We start from the raw sequence: 23,374 nt of genomic DNA, 5'->3' as shown, positions 1-23,374 counted from the left end.
GTCCCGTCTTTGTCACACATGCATGATTCTAAGGGGCAGGCTGAAGAGGAAGCAAGGTGGTGGGTTAGTGAAGGTCCGGGTAATCCTCAGCGTCTCTTCCACTTTTAAAGCACCAGGAGGCACAATCCTCAGACAGGACTTTGTGAGCTGAGCTGCTTCCCAAGGACTCTCTAGGAATTACCAAATTCCACCAGACAAGAGGGGGAAACCACTGAAATTAGGGCAGAGACCCGGAGGGTGAAGCGCTCTCTTTGAAGAGTTTTCTGGGTCTTATTTTCAAAGATAGTTTTACAATGCTCTCATCTTGGGTTTCCTCATGGTGTATCAGGTTCACCTTCTCAAATGACCCAAGAGCCTGAGTAGCAACATCTCTGCTCAAAGAATTCGAGAAATCTCCCAGACCCTCTCTCTGAACTTGCTAACAGAAGAGGGTGGTAACAAATGATAACAAGGGCTCTGATCAGAGAGCTGTTATAATTACACTTAGAAGCTAACCCACCATCTGGCTGAACAGTATTCATTCCAGAGTTACTTTAGAAATTATAAAGCATTTTCAGTTCTTTCCCTGGGACCACTCCTTCAGTACATCTTCAAGAGTAAATTTGCATCTCTCAAGACCTTAGCAACAGCAGGAATGAAGATTTACAGCCTAAGAGGGAGAGTGATCTAATGGGGAAAAAGGCCTGCCAGGAGCTAAAAACCTAGGTCTATCTGGTTTGACTAAGGATGAGTTAGTTGACCTTGGCCAAGTCACTTTCCATCCCTGCATCTCATTCTCTGTACTTAGGAGATGGGAAGAGCAATCCTCGATCTATTGACCTATCTGGTACAATGTTGAGGAAAAGGAAAGAATCCATTTGGACCAAAATAGGAACAACGGGGGAGCTAAGGAGCAGAATGAGTCCCATGAGAAGACGTGGCTTCAAAGTTCCTCCAGGCTATGGTTTCTGACCCTATGCAAAGTCTGGGCAAGGAAAAAGTCGGAAGGGACTTAAGATTTGTTTAAACTGAAGAGCAGCCTGCTGCCTCCAGCCCTCAGAAGAAACCTAGAAGCATAAACACCTTAGTGGGGACCATGGAAAGGGAGATGAGGTCATAACAGAGATATTGCTATGAAGTTAGCTGTGTTCCCTCATCTGTTGAAGCCCTAATCCCCCAATGTGTCTCTATTTGAGATAAGGTCTATTAAGAGGTAATTTAAAAAAAAAAAAAAAAAGAGGTAATTAAGGTTAAATGAGGTCATAGGGTGGGGTCCTGATCCCATAGGAATAGTGTCCTTATAAGAAGAAACACCCAAGAGCCCTCTCTCTCCCCCTCCCCTCCCTTCCCCTCTCTCCTCTCTCTCTCCCGCAACCCCTGCCCCACCCCTGTGAGGACACAGCAAGAAGGCAGCTGTCTGAGAACCAGGAAGAGAGCTCTCATCTGGAACCAAACTGGCTAGCACCTTGATCTTGGACTTCGCAGCCTCCAGAACTGGAAGAACACAAATATCTGTTGTTTAAGCCACCCCGTCTATGCTATTTTGCTATGCAGCCCTAGCAAACTAATACAGACATAATGATTAGTGGTCCAGGGGCAATTCTCTTCAAGTACTCACTCCAGCTGCTGGACTCTGGCCGTCCCGGATCCACAGATAGGACACAATTCCTTGGTCATCAGTAGACCTTGAACCATCCAAAGTAATGGAGTTATTGGGAAGCACAAGAACATGTCTGCCACCAGCCTGGGCTCTGGGAGGACTATTATTTTCTAAGTCAAATATAGCAGAAATGAAAGCAAAGAAATTGATTTAAAACACTTGTTATAGAAGTGTATCACAAACTATCCATGACTATTCCATCTTGCAGATATGTAGATTTAAAATATCCAGAAAGCATCATTTCCTGCCCCAAATACCCATTAGATAATATACAGACTTTCTTAAAGTTCTTTTTGCACTTAGCTAGTTGTAATTTGGCAGCCTATATGCTGGACAGTTTTCTATTATCATTACAGTTTTTTCTCTTTTTAAAAAAGAGAAATCATGATCTTACTTACGTTCAGGGTCTGGAAAATGAAAATATTTTGGTTTAGAATATGCTATGGATTATTTTGTACTGGTCCACACTATCTGGCCACAGAAATATTTTTGTTTCTAACAGTGCCAAATCTTGCTTGTCTAAGTAAATTGAAGAAGGAAGATTCAGGGCAGTGGGGAGAAATCTGGCACTGAGGAGGCTTAATTCCATTGTCGATACAGGGAAAGGCTAGAAAGAATAGAAATAGACTGGCAGTAAATTGAGTAAGCCCAAAAATCCTTCTATAAAAAACAATATCTAGACCCTATCGAGCTTCAAAACTGGAACTTACGACAACCACCCCCTTTTATGCACGTGTCCCCATACTCTCTCTACTATTATATATGGCTGAAAACTTCCATAATAAAACGTCTGAAAAAACCTCAAATCGATGTCACTGTGCTGATAAAATTGTTTCATCCTTTCCCAACTGCCCAGCAAATAAAGTCCAAACTCCTCGGCATGACACATGACACATACAATCCCTCAAGGCTGAGCTTCTGCCTTTGTCTCAGCCACCCTCCCCAATGAACTGACACTCTTGCTGGTCCGTAATACTGGGGAATGGATTTTCCCATCCAGCCATGCTCTTTTACACCACTGATCTTCAATGCATCATAATCATTTATTCATTCACTGAAGTAACCAACATCTTTGATTTGCCATGAGTCTAGCACTGTGCCAATGGAAGAGACAGAAATATCTGAAACAAAGGTCTTTAACCAGCTCACGGTCAAATGGAAAAGAAAAAAGAGACAAGTACATAAAGCAGGATGTCATAAGACTGGACCACACATTTCATATTAAGAAACAACATGGAATTTGAAACCATCTCTGCTCTTAGATTTCCAAGGAAGAGAGAAAGCAAAGCATCACGTGGTCACTAGGACATGGGGCTTTAGTTGCCAGTAGTCACAGAAGGAGAATGAAGCTATTAGGACACACACTCCACAAACAAAAGGAAATGCTGTGGACGTGGACGGAAGAAGAGTGACCTTTGCTTGGCCAAGCAGAGTTCGGTATCTGCTATAGCCAATAAGCAAACACTAACATTTCCGGATAACCATGGCCTGGCTTAGGGTCTGTGAGACTGAGAAGCAGAAGGGGCCCAACCTCCTCCACCGGCAGATCCACCTGCCCTCTGCCTTGACTCACCCTTCCTCACGGTCACGCTGAGGGTGGTCGTGCTGCTTAGTCCCTGCTGGTCTTTCACCGCTAAACGGAAGTGGTAGGTACCCACCTGAAGACCGCTTACTTTGGCTATAGCTTTGTCGATGTTTTCCATCTCCACTGCGCTGGGGCCTCTATGAAACAGGACAGTCATTAACAAAAGGCAGGGGGCATGGGATTCTGACAACGGCAGGTATGTTGTTTGTGTCCTTATATATGCTTCTTTTCACAGCAATAATATATACCATCTAGAGAATTCTAAGATAATTTTTTATTCATTTAGATTCTCTAGTTCTATGTAAGAGTCACAAGTTAAAGCCTATTTCAGACAGAGGCTGCTGGATTCCTGGGAAGAGGATTTTGGAGTCTTCGGTTTTTTAAAATTGAACTGTCAGTGAAATGATCAGAATGGAGCCTTATAAACTATTCCTGTTTCTCCTTTGAATAAAATCAGCTGAAATCTTCAGTTATCTTTCGAGAGAGTGTGGAGGAGGAGAGAATGAGCCAGGTAATTGATCTCCTAAAAGAGGAATTATTCAGTACAGCGGAGTCGTGAAGATCATGGGCTTTGTAGTCAGGAAGACCCAGGATTGAGCCTCAGCTCTTGCTCTTACTATCTGGGCAACCGGAGACCCTGTGACTCACTCATCTCTGCAAGCCTCAGTTTCTTCACCTTTAAAATGGGAATAATATTATCATTTACCTCTTAAGAACTGACCTAGGATTCCATGAGATTAAGCATGTATAGCACAGAAAATGTTGGAGGATAAAGGAATCCCCTTGAACTCTGCACTTCTGTTGTCTACAGTCACTGCACGTGGTTTGAGTGAGTGTAGACTGGGGGGCCTCGTGAGGACCCCACCCAGGTTCCCCTGCACCTCTTCTGTCATGAAGCTCACCTCACACCAAGACTGCCCTGTCCACCTGCCCCAGCTCCACCTCTCTCCACTGTCAAGGAACATCCATCTTGTCCATCCACACCTGATACAGAATCCAATCAATAGTTCCCTGGCCACTTCTAGAAATGTGCTTAAATACTGACTCCTCAACAATCTCAAGCTGATTGTTTAATGTAGACCCTCCAGAGCAGGGGTAATACTAGCATTCATCCAGGGTGTGAACCCAGCACTCAGTGATGAGATGGGCTCACTACCTGACATGCTCCCAGTGGTAGAAAACAATGCCATGGTCATCACTGCTCCTGCTCCCATCCAGGGTGGTGCTTTCCACTGGGAAGACCAGCTCCTGATCCGGGCCGGCGACAGCCATCGGAGGCCTGTTGTTTTCTAGAATTATAGAACGGTGTGAAGAAATATTATCTCTTTGCATTCAGTCTGCCATCCCCTGATTTCTTGATTTAAGCCAATTACTCATATTCAGCTCAGGCAGCTACTAGAGCATGCCCTGTCCTTTGGGAATCCTGGGGTGAAACGCTGCAGTCTCCTACCTGACCCAGGAGTTAAAAATTCTAAGTTTGAGACGGGGGTTACAGGCAGCAAGAAATACTATTCCCTAATATGTACAGCTTTGGTTTCTTTAAAAGACCTTAAAAGTCATGGAGTGGAACTGTAGTTAATTCCCCAATGTCTGGCCACAAGCCATCTGAGTATCAAGCCACACATAACTACCAGCCTCTTCAAGAATGCCCTAGAGCTTTGCAGTAGAGTGGGCCATGGCATCAGAGCCCAAAGTGACTCTGGAGATAGCTCTCATTTTGTCCCTCATGCCATGGTTAGGAGACACAGCCAGGACATAATTCAGAACCACAAAAGCAAATTGCCTTGATATTAAGACTCAGCTCCTGCAGCCCTGATTTCTTGATAGTTCAAAGATTTAGATAATTTGTACCAAATTTGGCTGGTCTGAAGCCCAGAAGCCCAGATGTCATTTCTGTTTTAATCTCTGGGGCTAAATCCCTTTCCCATCTCACCTACCAGGCTGGACAATCACAGTGACCACAGCTGTGGATTGCTGCCTTGAAGAATCTGTTACCATCAGCTGAAATGTATAATCTCCTTCCTTCATTGCAGACAAATGAAGGTACGGTGTCTCTACTCCCTAAGTAACAGCAAATACAAAAATGAAAAAGAAAAAATAATATTAAAGAAGCACAAGTAATTAGCATGACATAATGAAAAACTAGTGATTTTACTAAATGTGGAGATCCTGCTTTAAAAAAAAAAGTGCATGTCCCAGGAAAATGGGATCTAAAGTCCATTGTATATCCTCAGATGCTCTTGAAAGAATATAAATTAATATGGCCTTTTTGGAAGCCAATGTGGCAGCATTCATTCAAATGTTAAAAGAACATGCTCTTCAACCCAGCTTTTCTATTGAGTATCTACACTAGAGAAATGCCCACATGTGTAATTATGGAGACTCGCCCATAGGTGCTGACTGAGGCATTGCCTATGACACCAAAAAATAATGGAAACAATCTAAACAATCATCAACAGGGGAATGGCCAAACCCACCACAATACACTGTGGGATGCTAGCTGAAAAAAAAAGAAGTTTAAAAGAATAAAGTAGATTTATAAAGAATAAAGTGGAAAGATGTCAAAGACATATTACGAAGCAAAAAAAGAAATCTGTGAAACAATGGATACAGCATGATAGATATTTGCTACATGCACATATACACTTATGCAAACACATAGAGGAGATTCTGTATGCACACACATTAAACCCATAAAAGTAATTATCTTGAGTAAAGGGACTTGGATGAGGTCAAGGTGTATTTTCACTTAATCAGAATTTGAGTTTGTTTGTTTTTAACCACAGGAAGTAATTAATGTATTACTTTTATAATCAAAAATAAATTTTGTTATTTTTCTCCACTTATTGTTATCTTTTGAATTGAATTTTTTGCATGTATTTCTTTTTTAAAAATTTTTACTGAAGTATAGTTGATTTAAAATGTTTCAGGTATATAGCAAAGTGATTAAGTTATATATATATGTGTATATATATATATTCTTTTTCAGATTCTTTTCCATTATAGGTTATTACAAGATATTGAATATAGTTCCCTGTGCTATACAGTAAGTCCTTGCTGTAAAAATAAATTTTTTAAATGCTAGGACAACAAAACTTTTCAATAAGGCATTTTTTCAATTGAGTACATAGTAGTTAGCTACTTATTGCCTACAGGTTAATACCCTTTCATTTTGTTGCTGCTCTGTTGTTGGTAATATTTCCAGTTATTGCTTATGTTTGAAGTTCATGGCATCCTGAAAAGGATTTTTAACTTTAAGTCCTATTATAATTTATTTACTTTCACAGATCCCAAGATTGTCTAAAGATAAATGTATCTGTGTTTTATTTATTTATTTATTTATTTTTGGCTGCATTGGGTCTTCGTTGCTGCGCGCAGGCTTTCTTTAGTTGTGGTGAGCGGGGGCTACTCTTCGTTGCCGTGCGAGGGCTTCTCATTGCGGTGGCTTCTCTTGTTGCGGAGCACGGGCTCTAGGCGCGCGGGCTTAGTTGTGGCATGTGGGCTTAGTAGCTGTGACACATGGGCTCCAGAGCACAGGCTCAGTAGTTGTGGTTCACGGGCTTAGTTGCTCCGCAGCATGTGGGATCTTCCCGGACCAGGGCTCGAACCCGTGTCCCCTGCATTGGCAGGCGGATTCTCTTTTTTTTTTTTTTTTTAATAAATTTATTTATTTATTTATTTATTTATTTTTGGCTGTGTTGGATCCTCGTTTCTGTGCAAGGGCTTTCCCTAGTTGCAGCGAGTGGGGGCCACCCCTCATCACAGTGCGCAGGCCTCTCACTATCGCGGCCTCTCTTGTTGTGGAGCACATGCTCCAGACGCGCAGGCTCAGTAGTTGTGGCTCACGGGCCCAGCTGCTCCGCGGCATGTGGGATCCTCCCAGACCAGGGCTCGAACCCACGTCCCCCGCACTGGCAGGCAGACTCTCAACCACTGCGCCACCAGGGAAGCCCGGCAGGCGGACTCTTAACCACTGTGTCACCTGGGAAGTCCCTGTGGGTGTGTGTTTTAGAGTTTTAATGGAAAATTTGAAAAAAAAATGGATAGAAAATCAAGTGTGTTATCACAAAGGGAACTTCTGAAATTTGAAATGCATTCTTTTAAGAACTTAAAAAAAGGGCTTTTCCCTACTATGACTCAATAGAGCAAAGTACTTTTTTCTGAAGAGCTCTATAAAGTATAATTTCCTAGTAATATGTGCCTCAAAATTAATATGGTTACATGAATGCTTATGCACACAATAAAAAGGAATCTTGTGGCTAATGCGAACTGAGCAGATTAATTCACTGAGAGCCTCAAAACAGCCATATGATTCAGGTAGCTGCACAGGCTTCAGTGACCTTCAGTGACCTCCCCAGCACAGAGCAGAGCCTCTGCAGCTTGCCTTGACGATTTTTAGACTAGTGTAAGAGAGGCTGGTTTAAGAGCTGATCTTTGTGATTGCCCCAATTCATAAAAAGCATCACCCCTTTTGACATCTTATCAATCAATCACAAGGCAGGGACATTGTTACTGTGGATAATCTGAGAGTGTCTGCAGCAGATGGGCAGGTGTTCAGAGCAGCGAGGCTAGGTCTGCAGTCCAGCACTAGTGACCTCCTTTGGATACATGTCCATTAGACTTGGATGTACTGGGGCATTAGCTCTGGGCACATACTTCCCAGTAATTAGGGAAAGAAAATTTGGAATATTTTTTAACTGAGAAAATACAAAATACCCATCTTCCTGTTTGTATCCAAACCCCACCAAATGCGAATTCTTAACCCAACAGAAGCAAACATAGCATTTGCCACAACTCTTAGGTAGAGACGAACTCTATACCAAGTGCTCTCCAAGGGTCTCTAGAGGACTCACGGCTCTTTCCAGACCCACGCATCCAACCAGTCATGTTTAATTCATCATAATCACAAAGCACTTTCCAGAAATATCGAAAAGTAAAGTAGGTCAGTTTTCATGGAATGTCTGACTTCACCATAAACACTAATGAGAAATTTGTCTTGGACTGGTGAGACGGAGTTTGAAGGAGAAGAGGAAGATGGTAATGTAAGGTACTATCTTTCTTCCATTCAACTCTTAAATAATAACATAACTACAAAAATACCAAGCTGGTTAGTTCTGGCCATCACCAGAAGTAGAATAAGCAAACAGCTCACACATACTCACGCATACAAGTACAGCAATGTTTCAAGGTTATTATGTCTTTAGACAGATATATTCGCAATCTGAACAAATCAAAAGGTAAATACAAAAAGATCTTAACAAGAGACCACTGGATCCAGAAAAGGTAACATGCAGTTTCTAAAAATAGGGGAAACAAAATAAAAAGGAATTTTCTGATAATGAGGTTTAGATTAGATCATTCCTAAGGTTTATCCTAATACTAAAATAATATTTCTGTAGCAAATGTTGGGTCAGAGTTTTCCCAAACTAACCTCAAGGTAAAGTTGTCTGCATAGGAGCTGCTTAGTTGCTATCCTGGGCTTATATAGAGTGGGTGAGGGAAAGTGACATAAATTTGGAAGATTTGTGAGTTTAGCTGTTCTTCTAATAGTTGTAATATATCAGACAACTTTATAAAACATATTTTCTGAATTTAGCTGCCCCCTTGTACCAGTATTTTAGATAGATAGATAGATAGATAGATAGATAGATAGATAGATAGATAGGGAGATGGATGGATGGATGGATTGACAGATGAACACAAATAAAAGTCTGAAGGCAGGATGGAGAACTCACCTGCATGGCCACCTCTTTGCTCTCACTCCCGGGCCCCAGGGACCACTCATAGAGAACAATCTGGTGATCATCACTGCTCTGGTTTCCATTCAAAGTGATGGAGTTTTGGGGCAAAGTTACGGTCTGATTTGGTCCCGCATTGGCAACTGGTGGATGGTCCACAGCACTGTTGACTATTAGGGCTGCTGTTGTGGAGCTAATGGCTCCATCTGAGTCTGTAACAGTCAATCTATGAAAAGGAGAGGAAGCTATTACACTGCATGAATATGCCAAATCTCAAGGCAAGTGGTCAATTTAGTCTGCCTATGGTACATTTCTCAGAACAACTGAGAGCAGGTGTAAATAGAAATTTGAGGATGAAGCTGAGGAAAGAACAGAGACCTGAGGCTATATTTTTTCTTTGTTGCTGTTAATTTTCTTTATTTTTAGCTAGTAATATATTCACATGATAGAGTTTTATTTTATATGGGTTTCTCATTATTCTTTGAGATGCTGGATGAAGAAACCATCCTCAGCCAACACAGAAGCCTCTCTCTACCACCTGAGACTCAAAATGTATCAGCTTTAAGTCCTGCCTTCAGGCCTGAGCGTGTAGAGACAGCAAATCACTCCTGAATTTTCAGCTACAAAGCTTTTTAATTTTCTCATTCTTTTCTAGAGGACTTAATGTTAAGTGTTTTCAGGACACTCCTTGCAAAGCAATTTTAGGATTAAGCACTTTGAAATACAAACGATACTCTGCCTACACAAACAACACAGAGAGCTGCACTGACCCCCCCTGTAGTAAACTCATTGGTGATGTGGCAACTGGATCAGTGAAATAAGGTCACTTCATTCTTCTGGGGCCAAGATTTAGTTTGGAGCAGCAATGCATGTGTAACAGGTGTAAATAGGAATATGAGAATGAAGCTCTGGAAAGAACACAGGCCTTATTTGTAGGTAAGGTACCTGTACAGGGGGCCCCCGTATTCTGGGCCTCTATCCCACATACTCCATACAACCAAGGTCCAAACTCCAGTTCTCGCTCTGACAGCAAACCAAACACCTAAGGTCCTTCCTCCTCAACGAGGCTGAGTCAGGACACATTCTGGGCCTCCAAGGGAATTTCTTCCTAGTAAAATGGGGTTAGCAGTAGGCCTGCCTTGGGACTTCCCTGGCGGTCCAGTGGTTAAGATTCCATGCTCCCAGTGCAGGGGGCACAGGTTTGATCCCTGGTAGGGGAACTAAAAAAAACAAACAAACAACGACAAAAAAACAAAGTAGGCCTGTCTCAATGAGACGGGTAAAGAGTCATTAAGTTAAAATTAATCAAAAGAATCTCATAAAGTGGCATTTCACTGTATATAAATTTTACCCCAATAAATAAGTAAAGTGCTATAGAAAGACTTTTAAAAATAACTTTTCTGAAGTCTCCTTATGTCTCCTTTTATGTCATAAAGTTTCCACAAGTTTACCTTAGCAAAACCCTCAGATAAGAAGTAGACAATAATTTGGCAACATATATCAAACTCCTTAAAAACATACAGGCCTCTGACCCAGAAATTTTACTTGCACTCCAAAATTTAACTATAAGAATGTTCCCCCCAAACATTGAATAATGGGGCTAAATTAATTTTCTAAAATATATCAGCACAGCATCAAACATGATGTTGAAGAATATTTAATGACACAGATATCCATAATTAATGGGAATCCAAAGTCAGATCCACTCATACATGACAATTTGATATAGAAGAGATGTGGTCTTGCAGATTGGGAAAGGACAGACTAGACAATAAATAGTAATGGGACAATAGGCTGATTATCCATGTGGGAACAAATAAAATTGGATCTAACCACGGTAGACATGCAATCAATTCTAGATGGATAAAATTTAAACATGAAAGACAAAATTTTTAAACTTTAGAAGAAAATATAGAAGGTAGCTTGTAAAACATCTTATACATTTTGATCCAAGTAAGAAAAAAGTTTTAAGTTTATGCGTATAGAAAAAGGCCCATAAATATAAGTACTATACTCTTAAGGATGTTTATTCCTCGGTAGTGGAATTATGGGAGGTATTTAATTTCCTTCTTTCTGCTTCTAGATACATTCTGTTTTTTATTTTTATAGAAAACATGCATTATTCTTTTTATAAGAAGAAAATATCATTTTTTTAAACACCTGCATTGTTACTTGTCTCTTGAAACCTATATTTCTTCTGGATCAAGCTGTGGCGGCCAGTGTGGCAAACTAAAAATAAATACATGACAACTCAGCAAAGAATATGGCAGATAAGCATATGAAAAGATGCTCCACATCATACAGTATCAGGGAAATGCAAATTAAAACAACAATGAGATACCACTACACACCTATACTATGGCCAAAATCTGAAACTCTGGCAACACCAAATGCTGGTGAGGATGTGGAACAACAGGAATTCTCATTCATTACTGGTGGGAATGCAAAATGGTACAGCCACTTTGGAAGACAGTTTGGCAATTTCTTACAAAACTAAACATACTCTATAAGAGGTGACTTTCAGACAATAAGGTTGCAGCTGGAAGCTACTAGCAGATATTGTTTTGAGGATGACTGGTGGTGTCCTTAAATCCCATACAGTTCAGAAAATTCAAGTAAGTTCTCAGCAATACACAAACATGTCTGAAATCACATCCACAATGGCCACCTAGTTTTACCTTGGATAAACAAACAAAAGCTACTTTATCTTGACTTTTAAATGCATTCTCCTCCTCAATGGCCAAACCAAATGTACAATGTATGTTTAATAAGCCACAAAACAGGCCACCAAAAAAAAAAAAAAAAACCAAGCATACTCTTACCATACAATCACGCTTCTTGATATTTACCCAAAGGGGTTGAAAACTTCTGTCCACACAAAAATCTGCACATGACTGTTTATGGCAGCTTTATTGACAATTGCCAAAACTTGGAAGCAAGCAAGATGTCTCTCAGTAGGTGAATGAATAAATAAACTGTGGTGCATCCAGACAATGAAATATTACTCACCACTATAAAGAAATGAGCTATCAAGCCATAAAAAACACGGAAAAATCTTAAATGCATATTACTACATGAAAGAAGCCAATCTGAGAAGACCACTTACTATATACTTCCAACTGTATGATATTCTGAAAGAGGCAAAACTATGAAGACAGTAAAAAGGTCAGTTGTTACCAGAGGAGGGGGAAAAGGAGAAGAATGAATAGGCAGAGCACAGAGGATTTTTAGGGCAGTGAAAATACTCTGTATGATACTATAATGATGGATATCAGGATACATTTGCCCAAACATATAGAATGTACACCAAGAATGAACCCTAAGGTAAACTATAGACTTTTGGTGGTTATGATGTGTCAATGTAGGTTAATCCTTGGTAAAAAATGAACCATTCTGGTGAGTGATGTTGATAACAGGGAGACTGAGCATGTGGGGAGCTGGGGACATATGGGAAATTTCTGTATCTTTCAATTTTATTGTAAACCTAAAACTGCTCTTAAAAAAATAAAGTTTAAAAAGAAAAACCCACACACGAGCACTGGATGCCCCATGTGGTTGACCACTCTATCCCGACAAGGCCTATCGATTCCCGGAAATCTACTCAATAATAAAATACGCTTTCAGAGCTGGGTAAATTTCTTTTTTTTTTATTGGGGTAAAGTATATATAACTTACCATTTTAACCATTTTTAAGTGCACAATTCAGTGGCATTAAGTACATTCACATTATTGTATAACCATTACCACTATCCATCTCCAGAACTTTTTCATCATCCCAAACGGAAACTTTGTACCCATTAAACACTAACTCCCCATTTCTCCCCTACCACCACCCCATGGCAATCACTATTCTGCTTTCTATCTCTATGAATTTGACTACTCTAGGCACCTTAACGAAGTGGAATCATACAATATTTGACCTTTTGTGAGTGGCTTCATTCAATTAACCAAATGTCTTCAAAGTTCATCCATGCTGTAGCATGCCTCAGAAGTTCATTTTTTTAAGGCTGAATAATATTTCTCTGTATGTACATACCTCATTTTGTTTACTCATTCATCGGTTGATGGACATTTGTGTTGTTCTATTAACACTGGAGTATGCCATAGACTGAATGTTTTCTGTTCCCCCAAAACTCATATGTTGAAACCTAATCCCTAATGCGACTGGTATTTGGAGGTGGGGACTTCCGCCGGTGATTAGGTCATGAGGGCAGAGGCCTCCTGAATGGGATTAGTACTCTTATAAAAGAGACCTCAGAGAGCTCCCTTACCCCTTCTGCCATGTGAGGACACAGTGAAAAGATGGTTGTCTATAAACCATGTGAAGAGGGCCTTCACCAGACACCAAATCGACCAGCACCTTGATCTTGGACTTCCCAGCTTCCAGAAGTAAGAGAAATAAACTTGTCATGTAAAAGCCACCCAGTCTATGGTTATTTTTGTTATAGTAGCCTGAATGTACGAAGATAGTGTACAAGCATCTATTTGAGTCTCTGCTGTCAGTTCTTTGAGGTATATATCTAAAGTGAGATTGCAGATATGGCAATTCTATGTTTAACTTTTTGAGGAATTGCCAAACTGTTTTCCACAGCAGCTCTACCATTTTCCATCCCTACCAGCAATGCACAAGGATTCCCATTTCTCCACGGCCTCACCAACACGTTATTTTCCATTTTTTAAATAATAGCTATCCTAATGGAGTAAACTGCTTCTTAAGCTGAGATTTCCAATAAACCAAAACAGAAGTTTTTACAACATGTGTAAAATCTAAAGCACTTTAGAGCACCTCTGTGGACTTTTTAGTCAAAGATGAATCCAGTCAGATGCTTGAGAGTTTCTTAACCTGGCTAGACTTCTGAGGATTCATAAATACATATGTATGGGCTCCTTCTCTGAAATCATCAGATTCTTAAAGCAGTATATGAGGTCTTAAAAATATAATAAGCTAAAATGTGTGGGGTGCAGCTAAGCAGCACTTAGAGGAAAATTATACCTGTGAAAGATTTATAAGCTTTTAAGGAAGCTCTAATATGAATGAACCAAGATGCTACTCTAAGAAGTTAGAAGAAAAAGAACAAAGTAAATCAAAAGCAAATAGAAGTAAGGAAATAGTAAAGAGCAGAAAAGAACAAATTAGAAAACAGGCAAATATAATTAAAACAGTTCTAGTTAGTGTTCCTTGAGAAGATAAACAAAATTAACAAACCCCTTAATTAGACTTATCAAAGAAAAAGAACACAAATCACCAATATTGGAAATGAAAAAGAGGTTATCAGTACAGATCCTACAGACATGAAAGGATAATATGAAAATACTATGAACAACTTTATGCCAAAAAATATGATAATTTAGAAGGAATGGATGAATTTCTTGAAAAATACAACCTACTAAAAACTGACACAAGAAAAAAACAGATAACACATCATTGTTAATCAACTATACTCCAATATAAAATAAAAATAAAATAAAATAAAAAAGAAAAGATTTTTTTAAAACCCAGAAAATCTAAATAGGCTTACATCTATTAAAGAAATGGAATTTGTTATCAAAACTTTCCCCAAAAGAAAATTCCAGGCCCAGATAATTTTACTGGTGAATTCTATAAAACTTTCAAGGAAGAAATACCACCAGTTGTTCATAAGTATTTCAGAAAATAAAGGAGGATGGATCACTGGTCAACTTGTTTTATTAGGCCAGTATAATCCTCATATCAAAACCTTGTGACAACGCAGAGAGAGACAGAGAGACAGAAAGAGAGAAGAAGGCACAGGCCAACTCTTTCATAAAGACAGACATAAAAATCCTTACAAAAATATTATCAAGTTGAATCCCATGCTACATAAAAAGAATATCATGATCAAATAGGGTTTATCCCATGAATGCAAGGTTGATTTAACGTTCAAAAATCTCACACAATACATAAAAATAACTCAAAATAGATCACAGATCTAAAAATAAAACCTGGACCTATAAAACTTAGAGAAGAAAAACAGGATCTTTGCAATCTTGGGATTAAACAAAGGTTACTTAGACAGAACACAAAAAGCATAAAACATAAAAGAAACAATTGATAAATTAGACAATCAAAATGTAAAACTTCTGCTCTTTACACAACTAGAGAAAGCCCTCGCACAGAAACGAAGACCCAACACAGCCATAAATAAATAAACAAAACAAATACTTAAAAAAAAAAAAGATACCATTAAGAGAACAAAACGTCATATACTGGGAAATATCCACAACACATATATAAAATAAAGAACTTGTTTCAGAATGTATAAAAATCTTACAGCTAAGACGTAATTTTTAAAACAGGAAAAAGATCTGAATGGAGACTTCACAAAAGAAGTTATATGAATGGCCAGTAAACACCTAAAATATGCTTAATATCATTAGTCAACAGGAAAATGCAAGTTAAAACCGTAATGAGATACAACCACCCATCAAATTAGATACAATTAGAAAGACTGATTACACCAAGTGTTGGTGAGGATGTGGATTCTGGAACTCTCATCCACTACAGGTGGGAAAATAAAATAATACACCCACTTTGGGAAAGAGTTTGGCAATTTCCTAAAATGTTAAACATAAGCTCACCATAGAACCTAGCCTTTCCACTCTTGGGTATTTACTCCACAAAAATGAAAATACATGTCCACACAGACTTGTACACAAATGTTCATGGCAGCTTTATTTGTAATAGTTCAAAGTTGTAAACAACCCAATGTCCATACTAGATGAAAGGATAAATTGTGGTATATCCATACATTGGAATAGTACTCAGCAACAAAAAGGAACACACTATCAATAGAGACAACACCATGAATGAATCTCAAAAATCATTTGCTGAGTGAAAGAAGCCAGGCACAAAGGAGCACATATTGTACAATTCCATTTATATGAAATTCTAGAAAGTGCAAGATAATTTAAAGTGGCGGAAAGCAGGTCCGTGGTTGCCCAAGGACAGGAATGGAGAGAGGGATGGATTGCAAAGGGGCATGAGAAAACTTTTGGGGATGATGGAAATGTTTATTATCTTGATTGTGACAATGGTCTGACAGGTGTATGCAAATGTCAAAACTCATCAAATTTTATACCTTAAATGTGTTCAGTTTATTATATTTCAGTTATATCTTTAAAAGTTGTAAAAAGATAAACAGGTAAATCATATAAATCTACCTCACTTTGACTCTGAAGATAGAAACTTTCTTTCACATATCTCAACACAGCAAAATAGATGCCGTCCCATACTATTCCTGACAACCAAATGCAAAGGTTTCCAATAAATACACACTTGTAATTTATATTATTGATGATGGTATCAGAGTATAAAGTGGCTGACAACCAAAACCCCAGAGGAAACCAAATCTGCCTCCTGATCAAAATGAAAAGAAGCACAATGTTCTATCGGCATCTATCGGAAATAGTCAAATTATCAGTGCTGGAAAGCGAACCCACTTGCCTGAAAGTATAGTTTCCAGGAACAAGGTTAGACAGATGTAAGATGGGGGTATCAGCTGAGGTCTTCTCTTCTTGGAAGGGCCCATTAACTTCTTCCCAGTGATAACTCACTATTTTAGTATCATCTGTACTGTCTAGAAAGATTGACAAATAAATGAAAACTAGAGTCAAATACAAGAATATTAAAACATAAATTTTGTAATTTATATTATTGGGGTTTACATTTGACTTTATATGAAATTATATAATTGCACAGATTTCAATGGCCATATACTATGTGTTAGAAGGAGGATTACTTCTTCTCTCTAAATTATCATCATGATTTTTCTCCTGGATTTCCACCAGATTTGAGTGAGGGTGTTTCCACTCAGTTGTGAATTTAAAAAGCAAAGTGACAGACACTACTGGTTTTTTTTTTAACTCCCTTCAACTACAGCACACGATATCTTACTGATAATTCAAATAGGTATCTGAACTGACAGATTCATAAAGAATTGAGATGCTTCTATATAATTACAAAACACCTTTTACTACCCTAATCATTAAGTGTAAATCCAGAGAAAGGTAGTACCCTACATGAAAACCTCCTATTTCTACTTTAAAAGACAGCAAACAAAATGTACTAAGCAGAATCACAGAAGTTTAGACCTGGAAGGGAGCCAGTTTCATCTAATTCATTTAAGGAAAGAAAAGTTCATGCAACAGATTAATAATCCTGAACAGTTTCCTGTAACTAAACCACACTGAATTGGAGGAATCAAAATGTAATGTATTTTCTCATGTAAATATTTTCATTTAGAACATGCTTCAGGGACTTTCCTGGTGGTGCAGTGGTTAAGAATCCACCTGCCAGTGCAGGAGACATGGTCCAAGAAGATCCCACATGCCGCAGAGTAACTAAGCCCGTGTGCCACAACTACTGAGCCTGCGCTCTAGAGCCCGTGAGCCACAACTACTGAGCCCTCGTGCCACAACTACTGAAGCCTGCGCGCCTCGAGCCCGGGCTCCACAGCAAGAGAAGCCAACTCAATGAGAAGCCCGCGCACTGCAACGAAGAGTAGCCCCCGCTCGCCACAACCAGAGAAAGTCCATGCACAGCAACAAAGACCCAACACAGCCAAAATAAATAAATAGATAAAATAAATAATAATTTTTTTTTAAAAAAGTGAGTTCCAACTGCTTATCACATATACTACATCGAAAGGAGATTCTTTAATAATTGCTTTAATTCCGATCAAATAGCTAGACCCTAAAGAATTTTTTCATAGACAAACGAGACATAACTGAAGGGAAATTCAGCCTAAGACAGAGAAGTTGTGCTAAAGGAGCTGAAGGACTTGAAAATACAGATAGATGCTCATCTACTGGTGAGTTAGCCCATAAGTCCTCACAGCCTCAATAGAGACCTCCCATTACGTCTCATAGTGCAGAGGGCAAAACCCCCTGAAGTATGGCAGGATACCCACGGCTGCCATCGATGAGGGCCGACGTCAGAGGCAGAGTGAGCTCCTGTCTCTCGGGAGAAACAACTGCCACGGGAGGCAGGTTGACTCTTCTGGCTGTGTGACAGAAAAAAGGACAAGGGCTGAGCCCAAGTTGTCACCACCCAAATAAACCATCTGATTTTCAAAAATTGGTTATAAATATCCTGTCCAGAAGGTGTTTATCCTGCAGGCCTCAACTATGGAAAGTACTTTTAATGTTTTGGAACCTCCCTACACACTTTAGGAGCATGTCTGCAGGTTTAGATTTTTGTATGAAAGCCCAGGCTCAATGAACACATGTAATAACAAGCAAGGGGTTGGTCCCAGAACCTGAGCAGCAACTGCGAAAGAGGAGCAACGGAGTATGGTTCCAGCTCCTACGATTAGCTGGCTCTTGACTCTTTGAAGCCCCGCCCCCACCAACCACGTTTAGCTCTAAGAATAACCAGGCAGAATGTGCAAAACGGGGAGCTGTCAGCCCCTGGGGAAGAGGCTGGAGGTGAGGTTGGCACTGAGCTGGCCCACATCCCTTGTGCCCAGAGGAGGGGGTGGCAGAGGCTCCAGGCCCATGCTCCATGCACTGAGCCAGGGCTGTGCGCACCCAGACAAAGGGCCACTATTTCTAATTCACACCAGTGCACCGACCTGTGGACTGGCGGTGGCCTGAAAGGACCAGGGGGCTTGAAAGCCCATGGCATACATTTCCCCTGAGCCCTGAGTTGCTCCCTTCACCTAAGGACAAGCTGAGTCACGGGGAATGGAGGTGGCAGGGTGAACGCAGCAAATGTCAGACGGAGGAGGCCACTGGCACACCTAAGGACAGCAGGCAATAACCTTGCAACCTTACACAGCAGTGTCACGCAAGTACTAAGAATTATACAGAAAGAAGAAAGACAAAAACCATATACTCTTTGCATGTTTTCTCTACAGTGGAGCCTAATGTAAAACTAAAAAAATATATTACCATGCTATTCAGGCACCAAAAATTGAGATAAACCTGTACAACAGGAGGCTGTCCTCTTACACAGGCTTACCTGGCTTAACGGTGACATTTACAAATCCCTCTCCAAAGGCATTTTCACTAGAAACTGCTACTTTGAAGGCATAAAGTCCTACTGACAACTGCAAGATAAAGAAAAGTTATACTGATAAACATGCAAACAACAGGATGGGTCCACTGCCTAGAAAATCCTTAAATATTCCAGAAGCCATTCTCCTGGAATCAGCATAGAGAAGGGGCTCGGGACCTGTGGACACACTGCCACATGTCTGAAGCCTATACTCTGGAACACTGAAGATCACCCAGGAAGGCCTTCAGCTTAGTTACAGATGTTCACGGGGCTTACAGAGGCATATGTGACATGGACCAGCCGAGGGCGGCAGTTCTCAAACTTGAGTGTGTGGGAATCATGCATTTTTACCAAGTAGCTCTGGTGGGTCAGCTGTCAATGGTCTGGGTACCAGACTTTGAGAAACAGCGCTCAGTGGCATAGGGGTGATGCTAATTCATGTTGCACCAGTAGCTGTGCAGTATCAGAAATGAAGAGAACATAATCATCTATGGGCCAAGAAGAGGGAACATTTCTTCTTGTGAGGGCTTATATCTTGGAGCAATATTTGGTAGTCAAACCGTATGTGAACTGGAATGGAATTTTGGGCAATCCTAGAAATGTGCCTGACTAAGAATCAGAGATGACCAGAACGTCGCTAACACTGCAAAGGGAGCAAGAGTTGGAACACAGGCTTTAACCTCACGACAGAGACCCATACCAGCCTGGGCCAGCCTCTCTTCCCTGGGCTGCTATGCCAAGTAAGTCAAATAAAGAAAAGATCCCGAAAGCCCCTTTATTTAAATCTACCTGTCTACCTACATGCTTGAAACTTGATTCATTTATATTCTTCTTTTAATCTTAATCGTAAGAGAGACTTCTAGGTTCAACAGCTAAGAAGGTGTTACCTGAATTCTAAGGTACGCTGTCAGTTACTACCGGTTACCAGTTACTTACCTGAGAGACATTAAGAGTTTGCGTGTGTCTTTGTTTTATTTCACCTTGGTAGTCTTCAGGGTGGCTTATTAAACTCCATTCATAGTTGTAGGTTGTTTCTGAGAGCAAAGAAAAATATGAGTAGTTATAAACTCTTAGAAGTCCCTATAATCTGGGCAGAGGGAGGAAAATGACAGTCTTCAATCTACCAGCAGAAATTAATTTAGATAGACTGCACTCAACTTTCAACTATCATCCAAGTAAGGAACAATAAGGTATCTATATCTTTTTAATGTAAAATTTCTTTGTTATTATAAGAACATACAACTTATAAAAATTTAGAAAATATAGAAAGTTTTAAAAAAATTGCCCTAATTTCATTGTTAGCATTTGATGACTTTCCTTCCAGACTGCTACACCTGACTATACATATAAATTTTAACACAGTATAATCCACTGTACTTTTCTCCTTTTAATAAAAGGCAAGGAGATTTAAATTCATTCCATCTGTCGTAGGGGTTTATATAAGGCCATAAGAACGGATTAAGTCTCTTTATATTAAGATGAAGCTGTCTTCCACCTTGTGATTCTAGTAAGAGTTAAAGCACGAGTTACCTCAGCTGAAAGGAGTAAATGACAAATGCCAAATATTATCATCTATGCTTAAATGTTGATCCATGTGTGACAGGGAAAAATGAATAAAGGAACTAACCTGAATGAGAAATATTCAAACACCTTAAAAATGAATATACTTTAAGAAAGAATGCATTTGACAGGTCACAGGAAGAGGTCAAATGTTTGCTGAAGAGCAGAGCGCTGGATGAGCAGAAGAAAGAGCATTTGAAACAACATTTTTTCAACAACTGGTGTGAGGATCCTGAGAACCCGAGAGACGTGTTGCCACTACAATATCTGCAAACAAACCTTTGTGCACGTGCTACCTCCCTCACCTGACAGTGGAATTTTCCCAGGCTCTGTGGGTTATTACAAGTCAAAAGCTGGTATATGGAAACCTCTCCTGTTCTAAGATATCACTCTGCTTTGCATCATCAGAAATGTATGACTTTTTATCCTGACCAATTAAAGGAAATGTTCTGTATTTAATTCCTATCCTCTCACTCCATTTTAAACTATTTCAATAAACTTTAAAGCTTATGATCATCAAAGCCCTGTCACCCACTCGAGAGTGACATTCACTATGTTGTGAAAATGAATCCAAGTTGTAAATAACCAGTAAAGACACCTTAAGGACACACCAGCTAATGGGCCCCTACTGGTCCCAGAGGAAAGTCAAACTCTCACCTGCAGGTGGCGCTGGCACAACAGACGCCTTCAGTTCAACTTCATTTTCCGGCAAAGTTATTACTAGGTTATCACCAGCAGACACCATGAGTTCCTTCACTAAAAGTTAATTAGAAATAGTACATTTCATCATATATTTCAGTGATGTTAAATTACTGCCCTATAATAGATTTGTTTTTAGTATCCATAAAATAAAATAACACATATTTTTGTAATAGTTCTTCATGCGATTTTATCTAAGACACTTTCTTCCCTCTGGCTAGTAACTGAACTGTGCCCTATATTATGTTGCAGGGTAGATTTCATAAATTTAAAACTGTCAACATGAGTAGGCACTGTGGAGAAAATAATGCTTCACTGAGCAAGGTGTCGGTGACAAGAGTTGCGTGAAAACAGGTAGTGTACTGCGGATTGGGTCTATTTTCTCTCATGCTTCCAGCTTTGCTTGACCCCCTGGTATGTGTTATTTTTAGTCTTAAAAAGATGGAGTGTAATCATAAGTGTTTCTGTATCATTAATCACACGCCACTCAGTTCTGATAGTAACCCCATGAATTACTGCAATGGTCTTGCTCTTGGAACCTTTCCAAGAGAAAAGCCAGTCAACCTCAATATAAAAAGGCTATTTTAACTCAAGCAGCAGGCACATCCAGTCTCATCAGAAGCACCTAGTCACTAAATCAGCATTCAGAACAATGCTTGCTTCCTTGCTCTATAACCAGGATTATATTGATACGTTCAACTGGCTTGACTCAACTGGACATTAGTCTCCCTTGTAAAATACAATTGAGATACGTCAAGATATCACATAGAGAAAAGCAAAGATTTTTTTAAAAAGCTGAGTGCTCTCTAGACGTCCCAGCTGCTTGGAGATGTTAGATGGAGATGTGGCTCATTTAAATCTACTTCTCTCAGTCTGTACTCAGTCCCTCGAGTGCCTTCCTAGACCGGCTGCAGAGGCTTGGCTGCCCTCTCTGGCTCTTCTTCCCTGTCACTTTCACTGACTCCTTTCAAGAAAAATCAGCAACTGTGGACCTAAAAGGGATATTGGTCCAAACCCATCATTTTACAGATAAAGAAATTGAGCCCTGGAGAGGCAATTTAAGTTGCTTGAGGCTATGTGGATCATTAGCAATAGATCCACCAATATCTAACTAATTTAAACAGTTTTAAATTTAAATAGTTTATTAAATAAATAAACTATTTATTTCAACAGCCACTTATCTACAAGATTAAACTCTGATAGGCTCTGTTCCAAGGACTTGAAGATTATCAATTCATTTCATCCTCTAACTACTTTATGCAATAGGTGCTACTAGAACTCAAGGATGCTAATCCCCAGGCCAGTTTCCTTTTCCATATACTATACAGCTCCTCCACCATTGTCCTTCTCTCTACTGAGGCTCAGGATCAAAGTAAATAACCAAAGAAGAGAGGGTAATCCTCAAAGTATATTACCCACAGAAAGGCTCAGGAAACATGACAAAAGTCTCTAGTAACTTCTTTAGGATTAAACCTAATGGGAGCTTTTCAATCCTCCTGTAACACACGGCCCCTTCATCACTTCTTCCAACGTGGAACCCTCTCCTCTCTCCTCCTCTCAGTCCGCGCTCTCCTCCTTCTCTACCTCTCTGTCACGGCCACTCAGTCAGCTCTACAGGCTCCTTCATCTCTCCCGGCTCCTAATACAATGACAGCTCCAAAGTTCCACCCCTCAGGCCTCTCCCCAGCCCACCCCGTGGCTCTCCCTGGAGGGCCTTCAACTATCACCTCTACACCCATGACACCTAGTCCTTTATCTTCAGCCCAACTCATCTAATTTTCAGTTCCATGTGTCCAAATATCTTAGAGTCCTTTTACCTTCATCGTGACCTTCAACCACTTACTAAATTCTAATGATTCTGCCCTTCTAATATCGCTTGAATCTGGTTCCTTCCCTCCATCCCTGCAACCACTCAGGTTCCTTCCCTCCATCCCTGCAACCACTCAGGTTCCTTCCCTCCATCCCTGCAACCACTCAGGTTCCTTCCCTCCATCCCTGCAACCACTCAGGTTCCTTCCCTCCATCCCTGCAACCACTCACTACAGTTTTTTTAATGGATCCTCTTGCCTCAGGTCAACCCCATACTATTTTCTTGATATCAATCTGATCATTTCACTTTCCTGCTTCAAATCATTCAG

General features: G+C 40.0%; 1 protein-coding gene across 6 annotated transcripts in view; it reads right to left on the bottom strand.

Moving 5' to 3' along the window:
• Nucleotides 1–23,374, bottom strand: part of KIAA0319 — a 92,660-nt gene that overhangs the window by 31,485 nt on the left and 37,801 nt on the right. For 5 of the 6 annotated variants that reach the window (XR_014232465.1, XR_014232466.1, XR_014232467.1 and 2 more), the window contains 10 exons: nt 21,195–21,293; nt 19,914–20,011; nt 18,942–19,029; nt 17,890–17,982; nt 16,425–16,557; nt 8,960–9,188; nt 5,162–5,285; nt 4,381–4,513; nt 3,213–3,361; nt 1,598–1,749 (listed from right to left, as the gene is read on the bottom strand). Coding sequence is in view for 3 of the 6 variants with exons in the window: in XM_082346323.1 (XP_082202449.1) it covers nt 1,598–1,749; nt 3,213–3,361; nt 4,381–4,513; nt 5,162–5,285; nt 8,960–9,188; nt 16,425–16,557; nt 17,890–17,982; nt 18,942–19,029; nt 19,914–20,011; nt 21,195–21,293 (1,298 nt within the window). In the remaining 3 variants the exon portion in view is untranslated. The remainder of the gene's footprint in view (nt 1–1,597; nt 1,750–3,212; nt 3,362–4,380; nt 4,514–5,161; nt 5,286–8,959; nt 9,189–16,424; nt 16,558–17,889; nt 17,983–18,941; nt 19,030–19,913; nt 20,012–21,194; nt 21,294–23,374) is intronic. The other variant, XM_082346324.1, reaches the window with a different exon arrangement.

This window comes from Balaenoptera borealis (assembly GCF_965194805.1).
Source record: "Balaenoptera borealis genome assembly, chromosome: 12".
NCBI lineage: Eukaryota > Metazoa > Chordata > Mammalia > Artiodactyla > Balaenopteridae > Balaenoptera > Balaenoptera borealis.
The sequence above is the reverse complement of the archived record's forward strand: the minus strand, read 5'-3'. Positions and strand labels throughout refer to the sequence as shown.